General features: G+C 42.7%; 1 protein-coding gene across 3 annotated transcripts in view; it reads right to left on the bottom strand.

Annotated features, from left to right (window-relative positions):
- Window positions 1-15,144, bottom strand: part of KAT5 (lysine acetyltransferase 5) — a 485,129-nt gene that overhangs the window by 111,514 nt on the left and 358,471 nt on the right. For 2 of the 3 annotated variants that reach the window (XM_044069174.1, XM_044069175.1), the window contains exon 13: window positions 5,753-5,834. The exons of the other annotated variant lie outside the window; for it this stretch is intronic. In XM_044069174.1, the coding sequence (XP_043925109.1) occupies window positions 5,753-5,834 (82 nt within the window). The remainder of the gene's footprint in view (window positions 1-5,752; window positions 5,835-15,144) is intronic. 3 annotated transcript variants of the gene reach the window in all.

Genomic DNA, 15,144 nt, shown 5'->3' with positions numbered 1-15,144 from the left:
ATTAATAAATAGAGGGGTGTTACAGTGAGCTAGAGATCATATAATATAGTTTAGCAGGGCAGTAGTAGAATAAGAGAGAAAAAAGATGGCATCGGGAGATAGCATGGAGGGTATTGAGGGCAGGTTTTATGCATTACCAATTCCCTGCACTGCCCTTTGGCTTATCTACTGCGCCCAAGGTCTTTACAAAGTGCCTAGCACCAGTAATTGCATTTTGCAGACAAAGAAGCATACAAATCATACAAATAATTGTTTCCAGACTGTGACAACGCTGACTCTATAAACTTTTTAGATACCATTGAAGTTTCCTCATATGCAGTCTTGCAGATGGAATTAGTAGAATGCAGGATGCCATGAATCCCAAAGTCTGCAGAATTTGTCTTGCAAATAACTGGGTTTTTGTTGCCATCTGTTTGAAGTAAATAGTCAGTTGCCTTTGTTTGTCTGGCGTAAGGTAAGCCATCTGGGCAGTTGTATTCAAGCTTGCACCCAGGAATGTAATTTTTTGAGAGGGTACCAGTTGTGATTTCTTTTCTTTTATTGTGTGCCGTAGGCATGTTAGAAGCCTTTTTACAAATACCGCATGTTGAAAAAGAATGTCCTTGTTTTCTGCTTGAATGAGACAGTGGTCCAAGTAAGGATAGATTTGTATGCTTCTTTGTCTGCAAAATGCAATTACTGGTGCTAGGCACTTTGTAAAGACCTTGGGCGCAGTAGATAAGCCAAAGGACAGTGCAGGGAATTGGTAATGCATAAAACCTGCCTTGAAGCCGAGGTATCTTCTGCACGATTCCCTTATTGAGATATGCAGGTATGCCTCTTTTAAGTCTAGAGTCACTAACCAAGTGTTCTTGCCCAGCATAGGCAGTAGCTGTTGTAAAGTCAGCATTTTGAATTTTGGAATGTCCAAGAATGTGCTCAAAATCGATAAGTCCAGTATTGGACGCCAGGCATGGTCTTTTCTGGGTACCAGGAACAGTCTTGATAAAAACCTTGTCCTTTTTCCTTTTCTGGTACTGGTTGAATGGGGTGCCGCATATCCATGAGGGACGTAACTTGTTTCCGAGCCTCTGCCCACTGATTTTGTAGCAGACCTGGCCAACCGTTTGGAATTGGCAAAGTATGGAAATGAAATCTGTACTCCTGGAATACTATGTTTAATATCCCTTGTCCTGGGTAATTAACTGCCACTTTTGAGCATGAAGTGCTAATTTTCCCCCTAGGGGGCTGCCAAAAGATAAGTGCTTGGTGATGGTAGAGGGAAGTCATTGAGACTGCTTATTGTAGAGTTGTGCTTTTGTTTCCTCCAGATTTGGAGGTAGCGGCACCCCATTGCTTTGACCTGTAAGATCCCTGTGACTGATATCTGGAGCCTTTGGAGCACCTGGGTTTGCCCTGAGTGGCTCTGTTGGATACAGGAAAGGACCAATTAGTAGGCCAGTGCTTACTGAACCTGGGTGGCTGCACTTGCAAGAAATTTTTTACAGTTTGCATAGATTTAGCTTTGTCTTCCATTTTCTTTAAAACCTCTTCTGCCTTATTACCAAACAGACTATCATGCTGTAAAGGGGCATCCAACAATTTGGCTTTAACATGATCAGGCAGATTTTGCTCCTTGAGCCAGGCATGCCTTCTCATCACAGATCCAGTTACGGTGACACTGCAAGAGGCCTTCAAGGAATCAAAACCACATTGCAAAGCATGCTTTCCAACCTGTTCTGCTGAATGCAATAAATTCTGTAAATCTATTTTACACACAATCAGAAATCAACATAATTTTCTGTTTCAGTAAGCCCATAACATGCTGTTGATATTTAAGCATATAAAACTGGAAGTTTAAAGCCCCGATTGCCAAGGTTGCAGACATATAAACCTTCTTACCCCATCTATCCAGCACCCTGGAATCTCTATCAGAAGGGATAGGATTTTTGGCTGTAGAAGCCTTAACACCCTTGGGACCCTGAGAAACAGTCTCAGGATCAGCAGCAGGATTTTTGAAAAGAAACCTGTGGGAGCCAGGAACCCTGTAATATCTGTCTGGCTTACTAGGAGCCAGAGGCAGGGAATCAGGAGCTATGCTGGATTCCGAGAACACATCGTCAGCAATGTCTAATACAGGAGGTATTGCCAAAGGCCTATGCTGAGGAAGAAAAAGGAAATCCCTAAGCCTCTTTTTTGATTCAGAGAAGTCCTGACTCTCCCAGTAAAAATGTTCCCTTAAGGTATGCAAAGTCTCTCCAAAAGAGTAATCCTCAGGAGGAGATGCAGATGGGATGGATTCCTCTGCATCAGAATCCTCATAAGGTGGAATAGAAAATTCCTGATCAGAAGACGAATCAGAAGAAATGGAAACCTGATCGGAAGATTCATAATCAGTACCTTGCCTGCTTAGGTCTCTTAGCAGGGGGGAGGGGTGGGAACCCCTGATCAAGGTAATTAAATCCGCAGCCATTTTGATCATTTGTTTTCTAGGCACAGGGGCCTGAGCACGTGGCTCATGCGTCGTTTTTTTAGACATAGAAGTAATTTTTTACCTTGTTTTTGTTGATGGCGTCGGTTTAATATAAAAATTTTGAGGCCTGAAAACACCCTCAGAAGCTGGTGTCTGCTCAGCGGCTCCGTACCCATCCAAGGGAGAGACATCCATGGGTTCAATACTTTGTGAATATCGCGGCATACGGGACTCCAAATGGATCTCGGTAGAGGCCTGCTACTCAAAAGTAGTGGGTATCAGGGGCTGTGAAAGCACCTCACTGAGTACCAGCGAACCGGGGACTGGCTTAGGAGAAGCTTCGTCTTCGGTTTTGAACCTAGACGGTCTGTCGCTGTCTTTTTTCTTGCGTTTTTTGTGAACTCCGGTAGTCGGATTGCTAACCGACGACATTTCAGGGTAGTTAAATCTTGAACCAAAATATTTAGAAGCAAAAATATACTGACGCTTAACAGTGCGTTGGTTAAATTTAGCACAAAACCGACAGCAAGGCACGTTGTGATCAGGGCCTAGGCAAGGAATACAGTACAAATGAAAATCTTTATGAGGTATTTGCTTCCCACAAGTAATGCAATTATTAACTTTTACTGACATCGGTAAGGAGCAAGAAAAAGTTTCCCCAAAGGGGTACTTACCTTTAGTTTGAAGACTTCGGTTCTGAAACTCGAAAATGAAAATTTCAGGAGTCTGCCGACTGGCACTTGCAAAATGCTTCTGCTTCGGGCACCGCGTGGCAAGAAAGACTGATTAAAATGGTGTTGGATGAATGTTTTTTTACCCCTGACGTCATGGAAGAGGAGACAGCAACCGATGCAGGACCCAAGACTTTGTTATTCAGGCCGACTGGGGGCAGCCTGCCAGCAGATTACCCAAATGTGATGACTGCAACAGTGAAACACGAAGAACATCTGATGACCTGCTTACCGGTAGCATCATCGGAAGGCTTAGCCCTGTGCGGTCTGTCTCTATCTTTACGTTTTTTTGGAGCGTCTATGGATTGCTGGCTGACAGACACCATTTCGGAATGCGAAGATGGAAGACGAAAATACCAGTCTACAATAAGAGCTCTACGACAAATGGTTCTCGCGTTAAAGAGGGCACAAAACTGGCACCGGGGGATGTCATGGTCTGGGCCTAAACAAGTGACACAGTATGAATGGAAGTCTTGGTGTGGGATCTGCTTTCCACAGGTGAGACAGCTGTTAACTTTTTTGGACATTGGTTAGTGCAAGAAAAAAGGATCACCAATAGGGAACATAGCTTTAGACGTTTCCATGTAATCCGAACTCTGGTAGCAACTGACCGGCACACTTGAGAACTGCTTCTGCTACGGGCTCCACGGCAAGAAAGGCTGTTGTAATGGCTTTGGCTGCCTTGCTTTATAGCACTGACGACCTGACGTCAGTCAGCAAGCAACAGCAGCCGACGCAGAAAAACACTAACTCTGGTATTCGGGCCGGCCGAGGGCTACCACAGCAGGGATAACCCACCGGTGATAACTGCAACAGTGAAACACGAAGAACATCCAAGGTATTGGGAGCAAATAACTAGAGAGGGAAAGGTAATAGAGTGGGATGAGGCCAAGATAATGTCTGGACTGCAGGCTGGAGACTGCCCTCTCTAACACGGAGTGATAGTATAGGCAAAGAGAAAGGGATATGGGAGTCCTAGGTGAAAGACCTACTCTGGTAGCATTTTTAATTGAATCTAGAACACAAGCTGCTACTTAAAAGGGATAATTAGTAAATCATATAAAACATGGCATGATAACTATAAGTATCAATCAGGGAAGGTTAGAAAAGATTGGGAAGAGAAATGGAAAAGCAATTTGCAAGGAAATAATGGGAGGGCATAAGTATGACTTCCAAGTATGCAAAGTCCGGAAGGCTTGGGATTTTGGCTTGGAACTGTCTGCAAATGTAGTTTCATACCCAAAGCAGATGTAAAAGAATTTAGCCTCAGGTAGACAGCAAATGTAGGTATGATGTGGAAGAAAGGAGTTTTCTTTTGGGCCTATTGTGTGTGCCCCTCCTTGAAGCAGGTAGTAACTCTTGATGTTGGGTGTTACAGCTAAGCTAGGCTGAAAATGGTCTGATGACTAGCTTCTTAGTACATACCTATGAGCCTAATTGTTTTAGCAGCTATGTACTAGATGTATAAATATTTCACCACATTTACTTAATAATGATGGGTACTTATCAAAGGGTAAAGTTATCAAGGACACAGCTTTTACAAGTAGATAAGGAAACTGTTGCAGGTTCAGTTGTGTGTATGCCACAGAGGTCTTTTCTACAAAGGTGTTTTACACATATCTGCTTCCTTGAAAGCAACATTTTGTCCCGGCTGACTATCAGTTTGGGGAGCTGTCATTCCCTAAGCTCCTTTACAGCACCTCTGATGAAGTGCTTCATTTTGACCTTTGCTGCCCCTTCTGCTGGTAAACACTATTTTATGCTCAGATCTGCATACATGTTTCACACACAAATGTCTCTGGTGGTAAGTATCTATGATTCTCCATTACTACTTCATCCTACATTTTTGTTTGTCTGCTAAAGCTTTTCTGGGGTACACTCCTTCATAAAGTTGCATGCTTTCACTTGCTTCCCTTGGATAAGCAGTTAATTTACACTGGGCCACACTTTTTGGTCACTTTTTGTCAAATGCTTGCCCACTTCCAGACATAAGATCTACTGTGCGTAAAAGCTGCTCCTCCATGAAAAGGCTGCATGGAAGCTGCAATCTGATGGCAGATAAGAACTACATGATCCATCTAGTCTGCCCAATATTTACTGGATAAGCTGAAGCATTTGCTTCTTTAAAAGCTTCTTCCTCGTCCCAAGACCTTGTAAGAAAGACTCCTCCTCCAAGAGTGTGTTACAGAGATATATGGATTCTGATGGCAGATAAGGACAGCATAACCCACCCAGTCTACTAGAAAAGCTTACCTGCAAGCCTTGCTGATTTAAATGCTTACTCTCCACACCTTGTTAAGATGGCCATATGCTTGTTCTATGCACTCCTAAATTCACTCACTGTGAGCCTACTATATCTTCAGGAAAGCAAAGTCAATCATTCCAAACATTTCTACAAAAAGGGTACTTCTTTGTATCAGGCTCCAGTGCTGACCAATGAATTAAAAAAGCACTATCAAGAGAAAGGCTCTGTCTCTTCAAGAAACAAAACAATTTAATGTAATTTCATGTAGGCCTTTTCAGTACAGTAGTGGTTCCAAAACATCAGTTGTAATTTTCCAGAAATTACCTTGTAATAGTTAATTAAGTTAAGATACTGTAGTGTTGAGATCACATCTTCCTTCTTAATACTTGTCATCTCACTGATTTCACTGAAATGAAACAAGAAGACAGATTTACATCAAATATGTTTTCCACTACAAAACATATAGCAGCACACCTCTGATAAAACACTAAGTAATGGGAGGAAGCAAAGAATATATATTAAAGGCTCTTGTTTAAAGGTTGATCAGATGCAGCTTGTCTGCATTCTTTTGGGAAACTCTGCTCTCCTGAAAAAAATGCTGCCATGCTTCTATAACTTTTACAAAACAGTGTAAGAAACTTCTCTGTGTGGAAGATTTTCAGTCCATATATTTCTAGTTAATCACTGTATATTAATCAGATCAGACAACAGTAGTAGAAGTAGCGAACGTAAACTCATCAAGTCAAAAAGTAATAATAGAAAATATATAATTCTACAGAATTACTAAGTATTCAAAAGTAATCCAAGCAAGGCAGGCAGTCTGTTTCCAGTCGAAAATCCTTTATTAAGTACACAGACAAGCGTTCCAAGTAAAACAAAAATAGAGTAATAATTTCCTCACAAGCTTTCTAAATATATATATACTTTTTATCAGGCATGGGAGTGGTTTACTGTGCTGTAAAACAGTGTTATTGGTACACATGTTAAATTCACATCCCTTCCCCCATCAGTGTGACATTCGAGCTGGTCCTGCCCTACCTAGGAGCTGTCATAATAATATATAGCCCTAATGTACTTTAATGGTACATCTTATTTAACCAAATTACTAAGTATGTGATTTTATACAAGGCAATATACTACATGGCTGGAAATATATCAACCTTAGTTCATTTCGCGATCACAAATTATATATAAATATATACATATACATTTTGCATGTAAAAATAAGTTTCTATTTTCATAACTTATTGTTAACAAAGATCGCTTTTGTCCTTCTAGACTTCTTCAGGTCTGTGTACAAGAACCCTAAAAACCTATATAATTGTATAATTAGTTAGTATTGTTATTACCATCATTTTGAATAAAGTGGAAAAACGTGGAAAAAGGAGAACCAGAAAAAGGTAAAAAAATATATGCATGATGATGGAAACAAAATATACACTTAAATGTCAAATGATTTAAAATGGTATTTAAAACCGATTTGTAGAAAAATAAAATACACTTAGTCATGTAAACAATGTGGCAATTTTCTAAGTTCCAGTGCACTTTTAATTGAACAGTAATAGTTTAGTCCAGGCTTTCTAAAAGAGTTCAGCTTTAATTGCCACATGAGTTCCTGTTTACCTAGACCATGTGAGAAAAGCACTAAAAGATGTGAAACTAATTGTACATTTTGTATATTTATACAGCAATGTGATAATTTATATTGCCCTTATTTAAAGAAGATCACTAAAACCAGTGCAGGGGGTGACTGTAACACTAAAAAAGTAATTTACAGGGCACAGTGCAATGAATGTGATGCATTCTATGTGGGCAAGACTGTAAATAAACTCAAGCGAAGGATTTCATGTCATCTGTCAGAAATGCGCTCTGGATGTAAAAATAATGCACTAGCCAAACACCTTTCTCTTCATAAAAGACACACAGGTTTTAAGTTCCAGATCCTGGATCGCATAGACATGGGTGATCTTGAAGGAGACATCCCGAATATTCTGGAGAAACAGGAACTCATGTGGCAATTAAAGCTGAACTCTTTTAGAAAACCTGGACTAAACTATTACTGTTCAATTAAAAGTGCACTGGAACTTAGAAAATTGCCACATTGTTTACATGACTAAGTGTATTTTATTTTTCTACAAATTGGTTTTAAATACCATTTTAAATCATTTGACATTTAAGTGTATATTTTGTTTCCATCATCATACATATATTTTTTTACTTTTTTCTGGTTCTCCTTTTTCCACCTTTTTCCACTTTATTCAAAATGATGGTAATAACAATACTAACTAATTATACAATTATATAGGTTTTTAGGGTTCTTGTACACAGACCTGAAGAAGTCTAGAAGGACTAAAGCGATCTTTGTTAACAATAGGTTATGAAAATAGAAACTGATTTTTACATGCAAAATGTATATGTATATATTTATATATAATTTTTGATCGCAAAATGAACTAAGGTTGATATATTTCCAGCCATGTAGTATATTGCCTTGTATAAAATCACAGACTTAATAATTTGGTTAAATAAGATGTACCATTAAAGTACAATAGGGCTATATATTATTATGACAGCTACTAGGTAGGGCAGGACCAGCTCGAATGTCACACTGATGGTGGAAGGGATGTGAATTTAACGTGTGTACCAATAACGCTTTGTTTTACAGCACAGTAAACCACTCCCATGCCTGATAAAAAGTATATATATATTTAGAAAGCTTGTGAGGAAATTATTACTCTATTTTTGTTTTACTTGGATCGCTTGTCTGTGTACTTAATAAAGGATTTTCGACTGGAAACAGACTGCTTGCCTTGCTTGGATTACTTTTGAATACTTAGTAATACTGTAGAATTATATATTTTCTATTATTACTTTTTGATTTGACGAGTTTACGTTTGCTACTTCTACTACTATTGTCTGATCTGATTAATATACAGTGATTAACTAGAAATATATGGACTGAAAATCTTCCACACAGAGAAGTTTCTTACACTGTTTTGTTTTTAGACCCACTACACTTTAGTGGGTTGTTTTGAGACTTCGGGGATACCACGGAGATTACTTGTTTTTTCTTCTATAACGTTTAACCGCCACTGAAAAATATTTTGAAAACAATCCTGGGAAAAAGCAGATCAGCTGACTGCTCTGCTGTCTGTAACAATACAGTAAGGTTGACAACTTATAGCAGAAAGCAACATTTGGATATGAAATGTAAAAGGGATTTCACACAGCTGGATTTTAAGGCTCTAATGTGAAATAAATAATGATGCTCACATCACTGCCTCTGTGTGTTGTGTTGACATTTTAAACTGGAAGCATAGAACTTTGCAAAGGGATAGGCACTATACACTTGAAAAGGGATCAACAATGGGTATCACACCAAATGGAAGCACCACAGGCACTGGATAAGAAATAGGCTTGACCCAAAAACAGTCAGAAGCCCGTGAGAGAGTGAGTGAGAGAGTGAGTGAGAGAGTAAGAAATAGGCTTGACCCAAAATCAGTCAGAAGCCCAAGCCCGTGAGAGAGTGAGTGAGAGAGTGAGTGAGAGAGTGAGTGAGAGAGAGTGAGTGTGAGAGAGAGAGAGTGTGAGAGAGAGTGAGTGAGAGAGAGTGAGTGAGAGAGAGTGAGTGAGAGAGAGAGTGAGAGAGTGAGTGAGAGAGTGAGTGAGAGAGTGAGTGAGAGAGTGAGTGAGAGAGTGAGAGAGAGAGTGAGTGAGAGAGAGAGTGAGAGAGAGAGTGAGAGAGAGAGAGAGAGTGAGAGAGTGAGAGAGAGAGAGAGAGAGAGAGAGAGAGTGAGAGAGTGAGAGAGAGTGAGAGAGAGTGAGTGAGTGAGAGAGTGAGTGTGAGAGAGAGTGAGTGAGAGAGTGAGTGAGAGAGTGAGTGAGAGAGAGTGAGAGAGTGAGTGAGAGAGTGAGAGAGAGAGAGAGTGAGAGAGAGAGTGAGAGAGTGAGAGAGAGAGAGTGAGAGAGTGAGAGAGAGTGAGAGAGTGAGAGAGTGAGAGAGTGAGAGAGTGAGTGAGTGAGTGAGTGAGTGAGTGAGTGAGTGAGTGAGTGAGTGAGTGAGTGAGTGAGTGAGATTTTCTTTTGTTCTACATATACACACATGCACTGGAAAAGCATAATGTCCATACAGGAGGGTGCATGTGCATGTGTGTTTTTACGTGTGTGTGTGTGTGTGTGTGTGTGTGTGTGTGTGTGTGTGTGTGTGTGTGTGTGTGTGTGTGTGTGTACACATGTAGTGTGTGTATAATATAGTCCATAGGTGGGACAGTTTACAGCAAAAATGGGTTAGCTTTTAAAAGAAACATACACAAGTCAAATAATCAAATGATACTTTTTATGGACTGCAAAGCTACAAGACCATTCAAGAAGCAGGCAAAGGGCTGTGGGATCCAAGAGATGCATGACATCCATAAGACTACCCACAATTCAGTCTGGGACATGTCCCATGTTCTGCAAGAATTTGAAGACAGAAGCAAAGATCAACTTAGTCCACAATGCAGTATTTGAAATTAATCAAGCCGGATACTTAAAATAGCATAAAGCAAGCAAGTATTAAGATTTGATTTATCAAAATGATCTTCATGCTGCCTTCTGGAAAAAAAAGAAGTTGTACTCACCATAACATTCCATCTGAGTTGTTGCTCTTCATTTGTCTTCAACCTGTGGGTACACAGATCTGGCACAGATCACACTCGGCCGTACCTCCAGCATCTGATCCGAGCTCCAAGCTCCCCCACCTACCCACCCATAATGCCCCTGTCTACCTCCTCCCTTCAGATTGGGTTTGTTGATAACCCAAGCATCCCAACCTGACCCAAAATCTTCTCTGATAACAATAGGGCCCCCGAAGCATACATGCCAACGTGGTGTCTGTATCTCTGCTATCCAGGCCACCACACAGCACACGTAAAGCAGTGGGAAGGAGGGAGGGATGGTTAAAGACAAATGAAGAGCAACAATACAGATGGAACGTTATGGTGAGTACACAACTTCTTTATCTGAAATTGTTGTCTATTTGTTCTTCAACCTGTGGGACAGAGTCCCCAGCTACTAAACACCTGGTCATCCCTCAATGAAGGATATTCCGTAACATGACAGAGCCAAAGGATGTCATGTTCCTGGATAGAATGTCCAACTTGTAGTGCAAAATGAAAGTATGTGAGGAGGCCCAAGTAGCCGCAGAGCAAATATTGTCCAATGAAACTCTGGACCAGAAGGCACCCGAAGTAGCCATTGATCTAGTGGAATGTGCCTTAACATGATCTGGTGGGGTTAAACCTCTAGCTGAATACGCAAGGGTAATACACTGGGAAATCCAATGAGCAACGGTGATCTTTGACACTGGTTTCCCTAAAAATGGCTTAGAATAGGAGATAAAGAGCTGGTCAGACTATCGGAAAGATTTAGTCCCATCTGTCTATAAACATCCAACAAGTGCAGTTTGTATTCTCCCTTATTCTGAAAGTTTGGGAAGAAGACAGGGAGATTAATTAGCTGATTCAGGTTTGATTTTGAAGCCACTTTGGGGAGAAAGGAGGGATTAGTGCTCAAAGACATCCAGTTCTTATGAAAGATCAAATAAGGTGGTTTGATAGACAACACCTGAAGTTCCGAAAACATTTTAGCTGATGTAATGGCAACCAATAAAGCCATTTTCCGTAACAAGAACTGTAGATCCACTGAAGCTGCAGCTTCGAAAGGGGGCAAGACCAGAGCTTGCAGAAAGTACAATTGTGTATACTTACCATAAATGTAGATGTTAGAGTGTATTCACTGTTGCAGTCATCGCCTGTGGGGTTATCCCTGCTGTGGTAGCCCTCGGCCGGCCCAAATACCAAAGTCAATGTTTTTCTGTATTGGCTGCAGTCACCTGTAGTCCGACGTCAGGTCGCCAGTGCTATAAAGCAAGGCAGCTGACATCATTACATCAGTTTTTCTTGCCCTAGCCCATCTGAAGCACAAGGAAATATGGTAAGGTGATCCTGGTGGCTAAAAGACACTGTGGGAAGCTTATGTCCCCCAAGGGAACAAGGATATAAGGGGGAATGAAGGGAGGGAAACCAGGACTGCAACAGGGAATACACTCGAACATCTACATTTATGGCAAGTGTACACAACTGTACTATGTTCTTTGTGTTTCACTGTTGCAGTCATCACCTGTGGGGGGATTCCCAAAGCTGAGGAAAGGGGTGGAAGGCTAGGTTAGGGCCCTAGGCATGGGTCAGCAAGCCCTGCAGAACTGCAGTGGAAAACCCTGCCCTAGACTTAGAAAAAAAGAGGTAGGTGGCAATGCTTTATAAAGGTATACAGAGGTCCAGGTGGCAGCTTCCAAGATGTCCCTGGTGGGGACTCCTCTGAGGAAGGCTGTGGAAGTGGAGGCTGCCTTCGTGGAATGGGTACGAATAGACTTGGGGGAGGGGGATTCCCATGTAGTCTGTAGCAGAAGTGGATACAGTGTGATATCCATTTTGAAATGGGCTTCCCCTCTGCCCCTGGGGCAAAGCTGACAAGCAGCTGGTCTGTTTTTCTGAAGGGTTTAATATGATCCAGACAGTATCCGAGTTGTCTGTGCACATCTAGTGAGTGCAGAATTCTTTGTCCTTGTTTTGAGGGTTGAGAAAGAAGGTGGGTAGGTGTATGGCCTGGTTGAGGGTCACATCAGATACCACCTTGGGCATAAAGGAGGGGTTAGTCGTCAGGGAGACCCTGTTTGCATGGAAAGTGATGAAGGGCTCAACAGCCATGAATGCCTGACGTTCTGAAACCCTTGTGACAGAGGTGATAGCTAGTAGAAAAGCAGTCTTCCAGGAGAGGTATTTCAATTCTGCTGAAGCAGCAGGTTTGAATGGAAGTAAGGTTAGTTTTTCTAAAACATAACTCAGGTCCCAGGCTGGCGTGGGAGACCTTCTGAAAGGTCTGACTTTAGAAGCCCCTCTGAGAAATTCTTTAATCAAAGGATGTGAGAAGAGGGGTAGGTCTGAATCAAAATGAGCTGAAATGGCTAAGGCATGGATTTTAATAGAAGAGAAGGAGAGGCCACCATTGAGTAACTTGGTTAGGTAGTCCAAGATAAGAGGGATGGAAGGATGTGAGGTGCTGGCCCCTCTGGACTGGCTCCAGGAGCAGAATCTTTTCCATTTCCTTGCATAAGATTTTCTGGTGCTGGGCCTTCTGGCCTCTGTGATAATGTCTAGGACCTGTTTGCTTAACAATGACCCCTTGTTTGCTTTTAAAGTATTAGCCATGCTGAAAGATTGAGAGTCTGCAAGTTTGGGTGCAATATTCCACCCCCCCACCTGGGTCAAGAGGTCTGAGATCAGGGGAAGCTGGCTGGGGGGCTGTAAAGTTAGGCTGCAGAGTAAGGGGTACCAGTGCTGTATGGGCCAATCTGGAACAATGAGGACGGACTTTGGTCTCTCCTCCCTTATTCTGATCAGTACCTTGGGAATAAGGGGCAGGGGAGGGAAAGTGTACACAAAGAGGGAGTTCCAGGGGAAGGTCACAACATCCATCTTCACACTAGGTGGTGATACTACCTGGTCCAGAATTTTTTCAGCTGGTAGTTGAGGTGCGAAGCAAAGAGATCCACCTCCGGAGTTCCCCACTCCTGAGTGATTTGCAGAAAGATTTTCCTGTGGAGCTGCCATTCGTGGGGGTCCAGTAAGTTTCTGCTTAGGTGATTTTCCAGGGTGTTGTTGACCCCTGGTAGGTATTGGGCAATTAAGTGCAGACCCATGGAGGTGGCTGTCAGCCAGAGGTTCAGGGCTAGCCTGCACAGAGGGTAAGGTTGGGTCCCCCCGTTTGTTGAAATACCACATTACTGTGGTGGTGTCTGTTTTTAAAAGGAGAACTCCTGACCTGAGATGGGGTTTGAAGGATGTCAGAGTCTTTTGTACTGCCATCATTTCTTTTGGATTGATGTGTAAGGGAGGGAGCTGGGCATCCCAAAGACCTTAGGTGCACCTGCCTGCTAGGTGAGCGCCCCAAGCAATGTCTGAGTCATAAGTGGTGATGGTCTGGCCGGTAGGGCGGAGGATGAAGGGAAGACCCTTGTTCTTGGCAGAGGCCCCAGCCCACCAGAGAAACTCGGCTCTTATACATGGGATTAGAGGGAGAGAGGTCTGTAGAGGCTGTGAGTGCTGACACCAAAGGTTCTTTAGATACCACTGAAGTTTCCTCATGTGAAGCCTGGCCAGAGGGATTAGAAGCATGCAAGATGCCATGTACCCCAGGGCTTGCAGGAACTTCCTCACAGTGAAGTGACTTCTGGAAGCCAGCTGGGAAAAGTAGAGGGGCAGAAAGCTCTGCTTTTCTGGGGATAGGAAGGCCATTTGGGATGCTGTGTCCAGGAGTTCTCCCAAGAAAATTATCTTTCTGGAGGGTGTTTGCTTTTATTTCTTCTTGTTGTTGGTGAACCCTAGGGAAGTTAGGACTGATTTGACAAAGTGAAGGTCCTGGAGCAGCTTTTCTTTGCCCTCTGTCTGAATGAGGCAGTCGTCCAGATAAGGGTAAATCTGTATATTTCTCTGTCTGCAAAATGCTATAGCCGGGGCTAAGCATTTGGTGAATACTCTGAGTGCAGTAGTTAAGCCAAAGGGTAGCGCAGAGAACTGAAAGTGTTGTGAGCCTGCTCTGAAGCACAGGAATTTCCTGCAGGATTCCCTTATGGGGATGTGGAAGTAGGCATCTTTTAGGTCTAGGGTCACTAGCCAGGCGTTTTGTGTCAGCATAGGCAGCAGCTGCTGCAAAGTTAGCATTTTGAATCTGGGGACAATCAGGGAGGTGTTCAGAATGGATAGATCCAGGATGGGGTGCCAAATGCCCTCTTTTCTGGGAACAAGGAAAAGTCTGGAATAAAAGCCTTTGAATGTTTGATCTGAGGGGACAGGTTCTACTGCCCTTTGTTACAGAAAGCCAATTTTCTTTGCAGAGGGAGAGCCTTTCTCCTAGCTTTTGGTGAGTGAAGGGAGGGCAGAAAGGGGACAGGGAGTCATTGGGAGTTTTTGCCATAGAAAGGTGGTGTAGAACGCCCTGTCTTTGGGGGTGGAAGTGGTCCACTGTTTGCTTCTCTGTTGGCCCAGGGATAGGGGCCTGGATGGTCTGTCCCTAAGGGGCTTAATTTGGCCTTGTCTGCTAGGTGCAAGGAAGGATCAGTGCTTAGAGGGAAAGTTCCTGCTGAATCTGGGAGGTTGAACCTGAAAGAAATCTTTTACTGTTTGCATAGATTTTTCTTTGTATTCCATCCATAGGATTCTTTGCAGAACTAGTCTTAGCTCCGTTAGGTCCCTGTGTAATGACCTCTGGGTCTGCAGCAGGATTTCTGTACAGGTATTTGTGAGAATCCGGTACTCTGTAACACCTGTCAGGTTTACTGGGAGCAGGTGGGAGAGTGTCAGGGGCTAAGCTGGATTCATGAAAAACATCATCCACCACTTCTAAAATAGGGGGGATGGCCAGGGGTCTGTGCTGGGGCAGGTCCAGAAACTCTAAGCCTTTTCTTAGACTGGGGGGAAATCCTGAGATTCCCATTGGAAATATTCCCTGAGGGTGTGAAGGGTTTCCCCAAAGGAAAGGTTTTCTGGAGGGGAGGCACAAGTGATGGATTCCTCTGCATATGAATCCTCATAAGCAGTCAGAGGTTGTTGTTCCTCTTCAAAATCTGAATAGTCTGATTCCTCAGAATCCTGTTCTGTCATAAGTTCTGGATAAGGGTG

The sequence above is a fragment of the Protopterus annectens genome, chromosome 4.part0 (assembly GCF_019279795.1).
Source record: "Protopterus annectens isolate FY-2018-M chromosome 4.part0, PAN1.0, whole genome shotgun sequence".
NCBI classification, from domain to species: Eukaryota; Metazoa; Chordata; order Ceratodontiformes; family Protopteridae; genus Protopterus; species Protopterus annectens.
The sequence above is the reverse complement of the archived record's forward strand: the minus strand, read 5'-3'. Positions and strand labels throughout refer to the sequence as shown.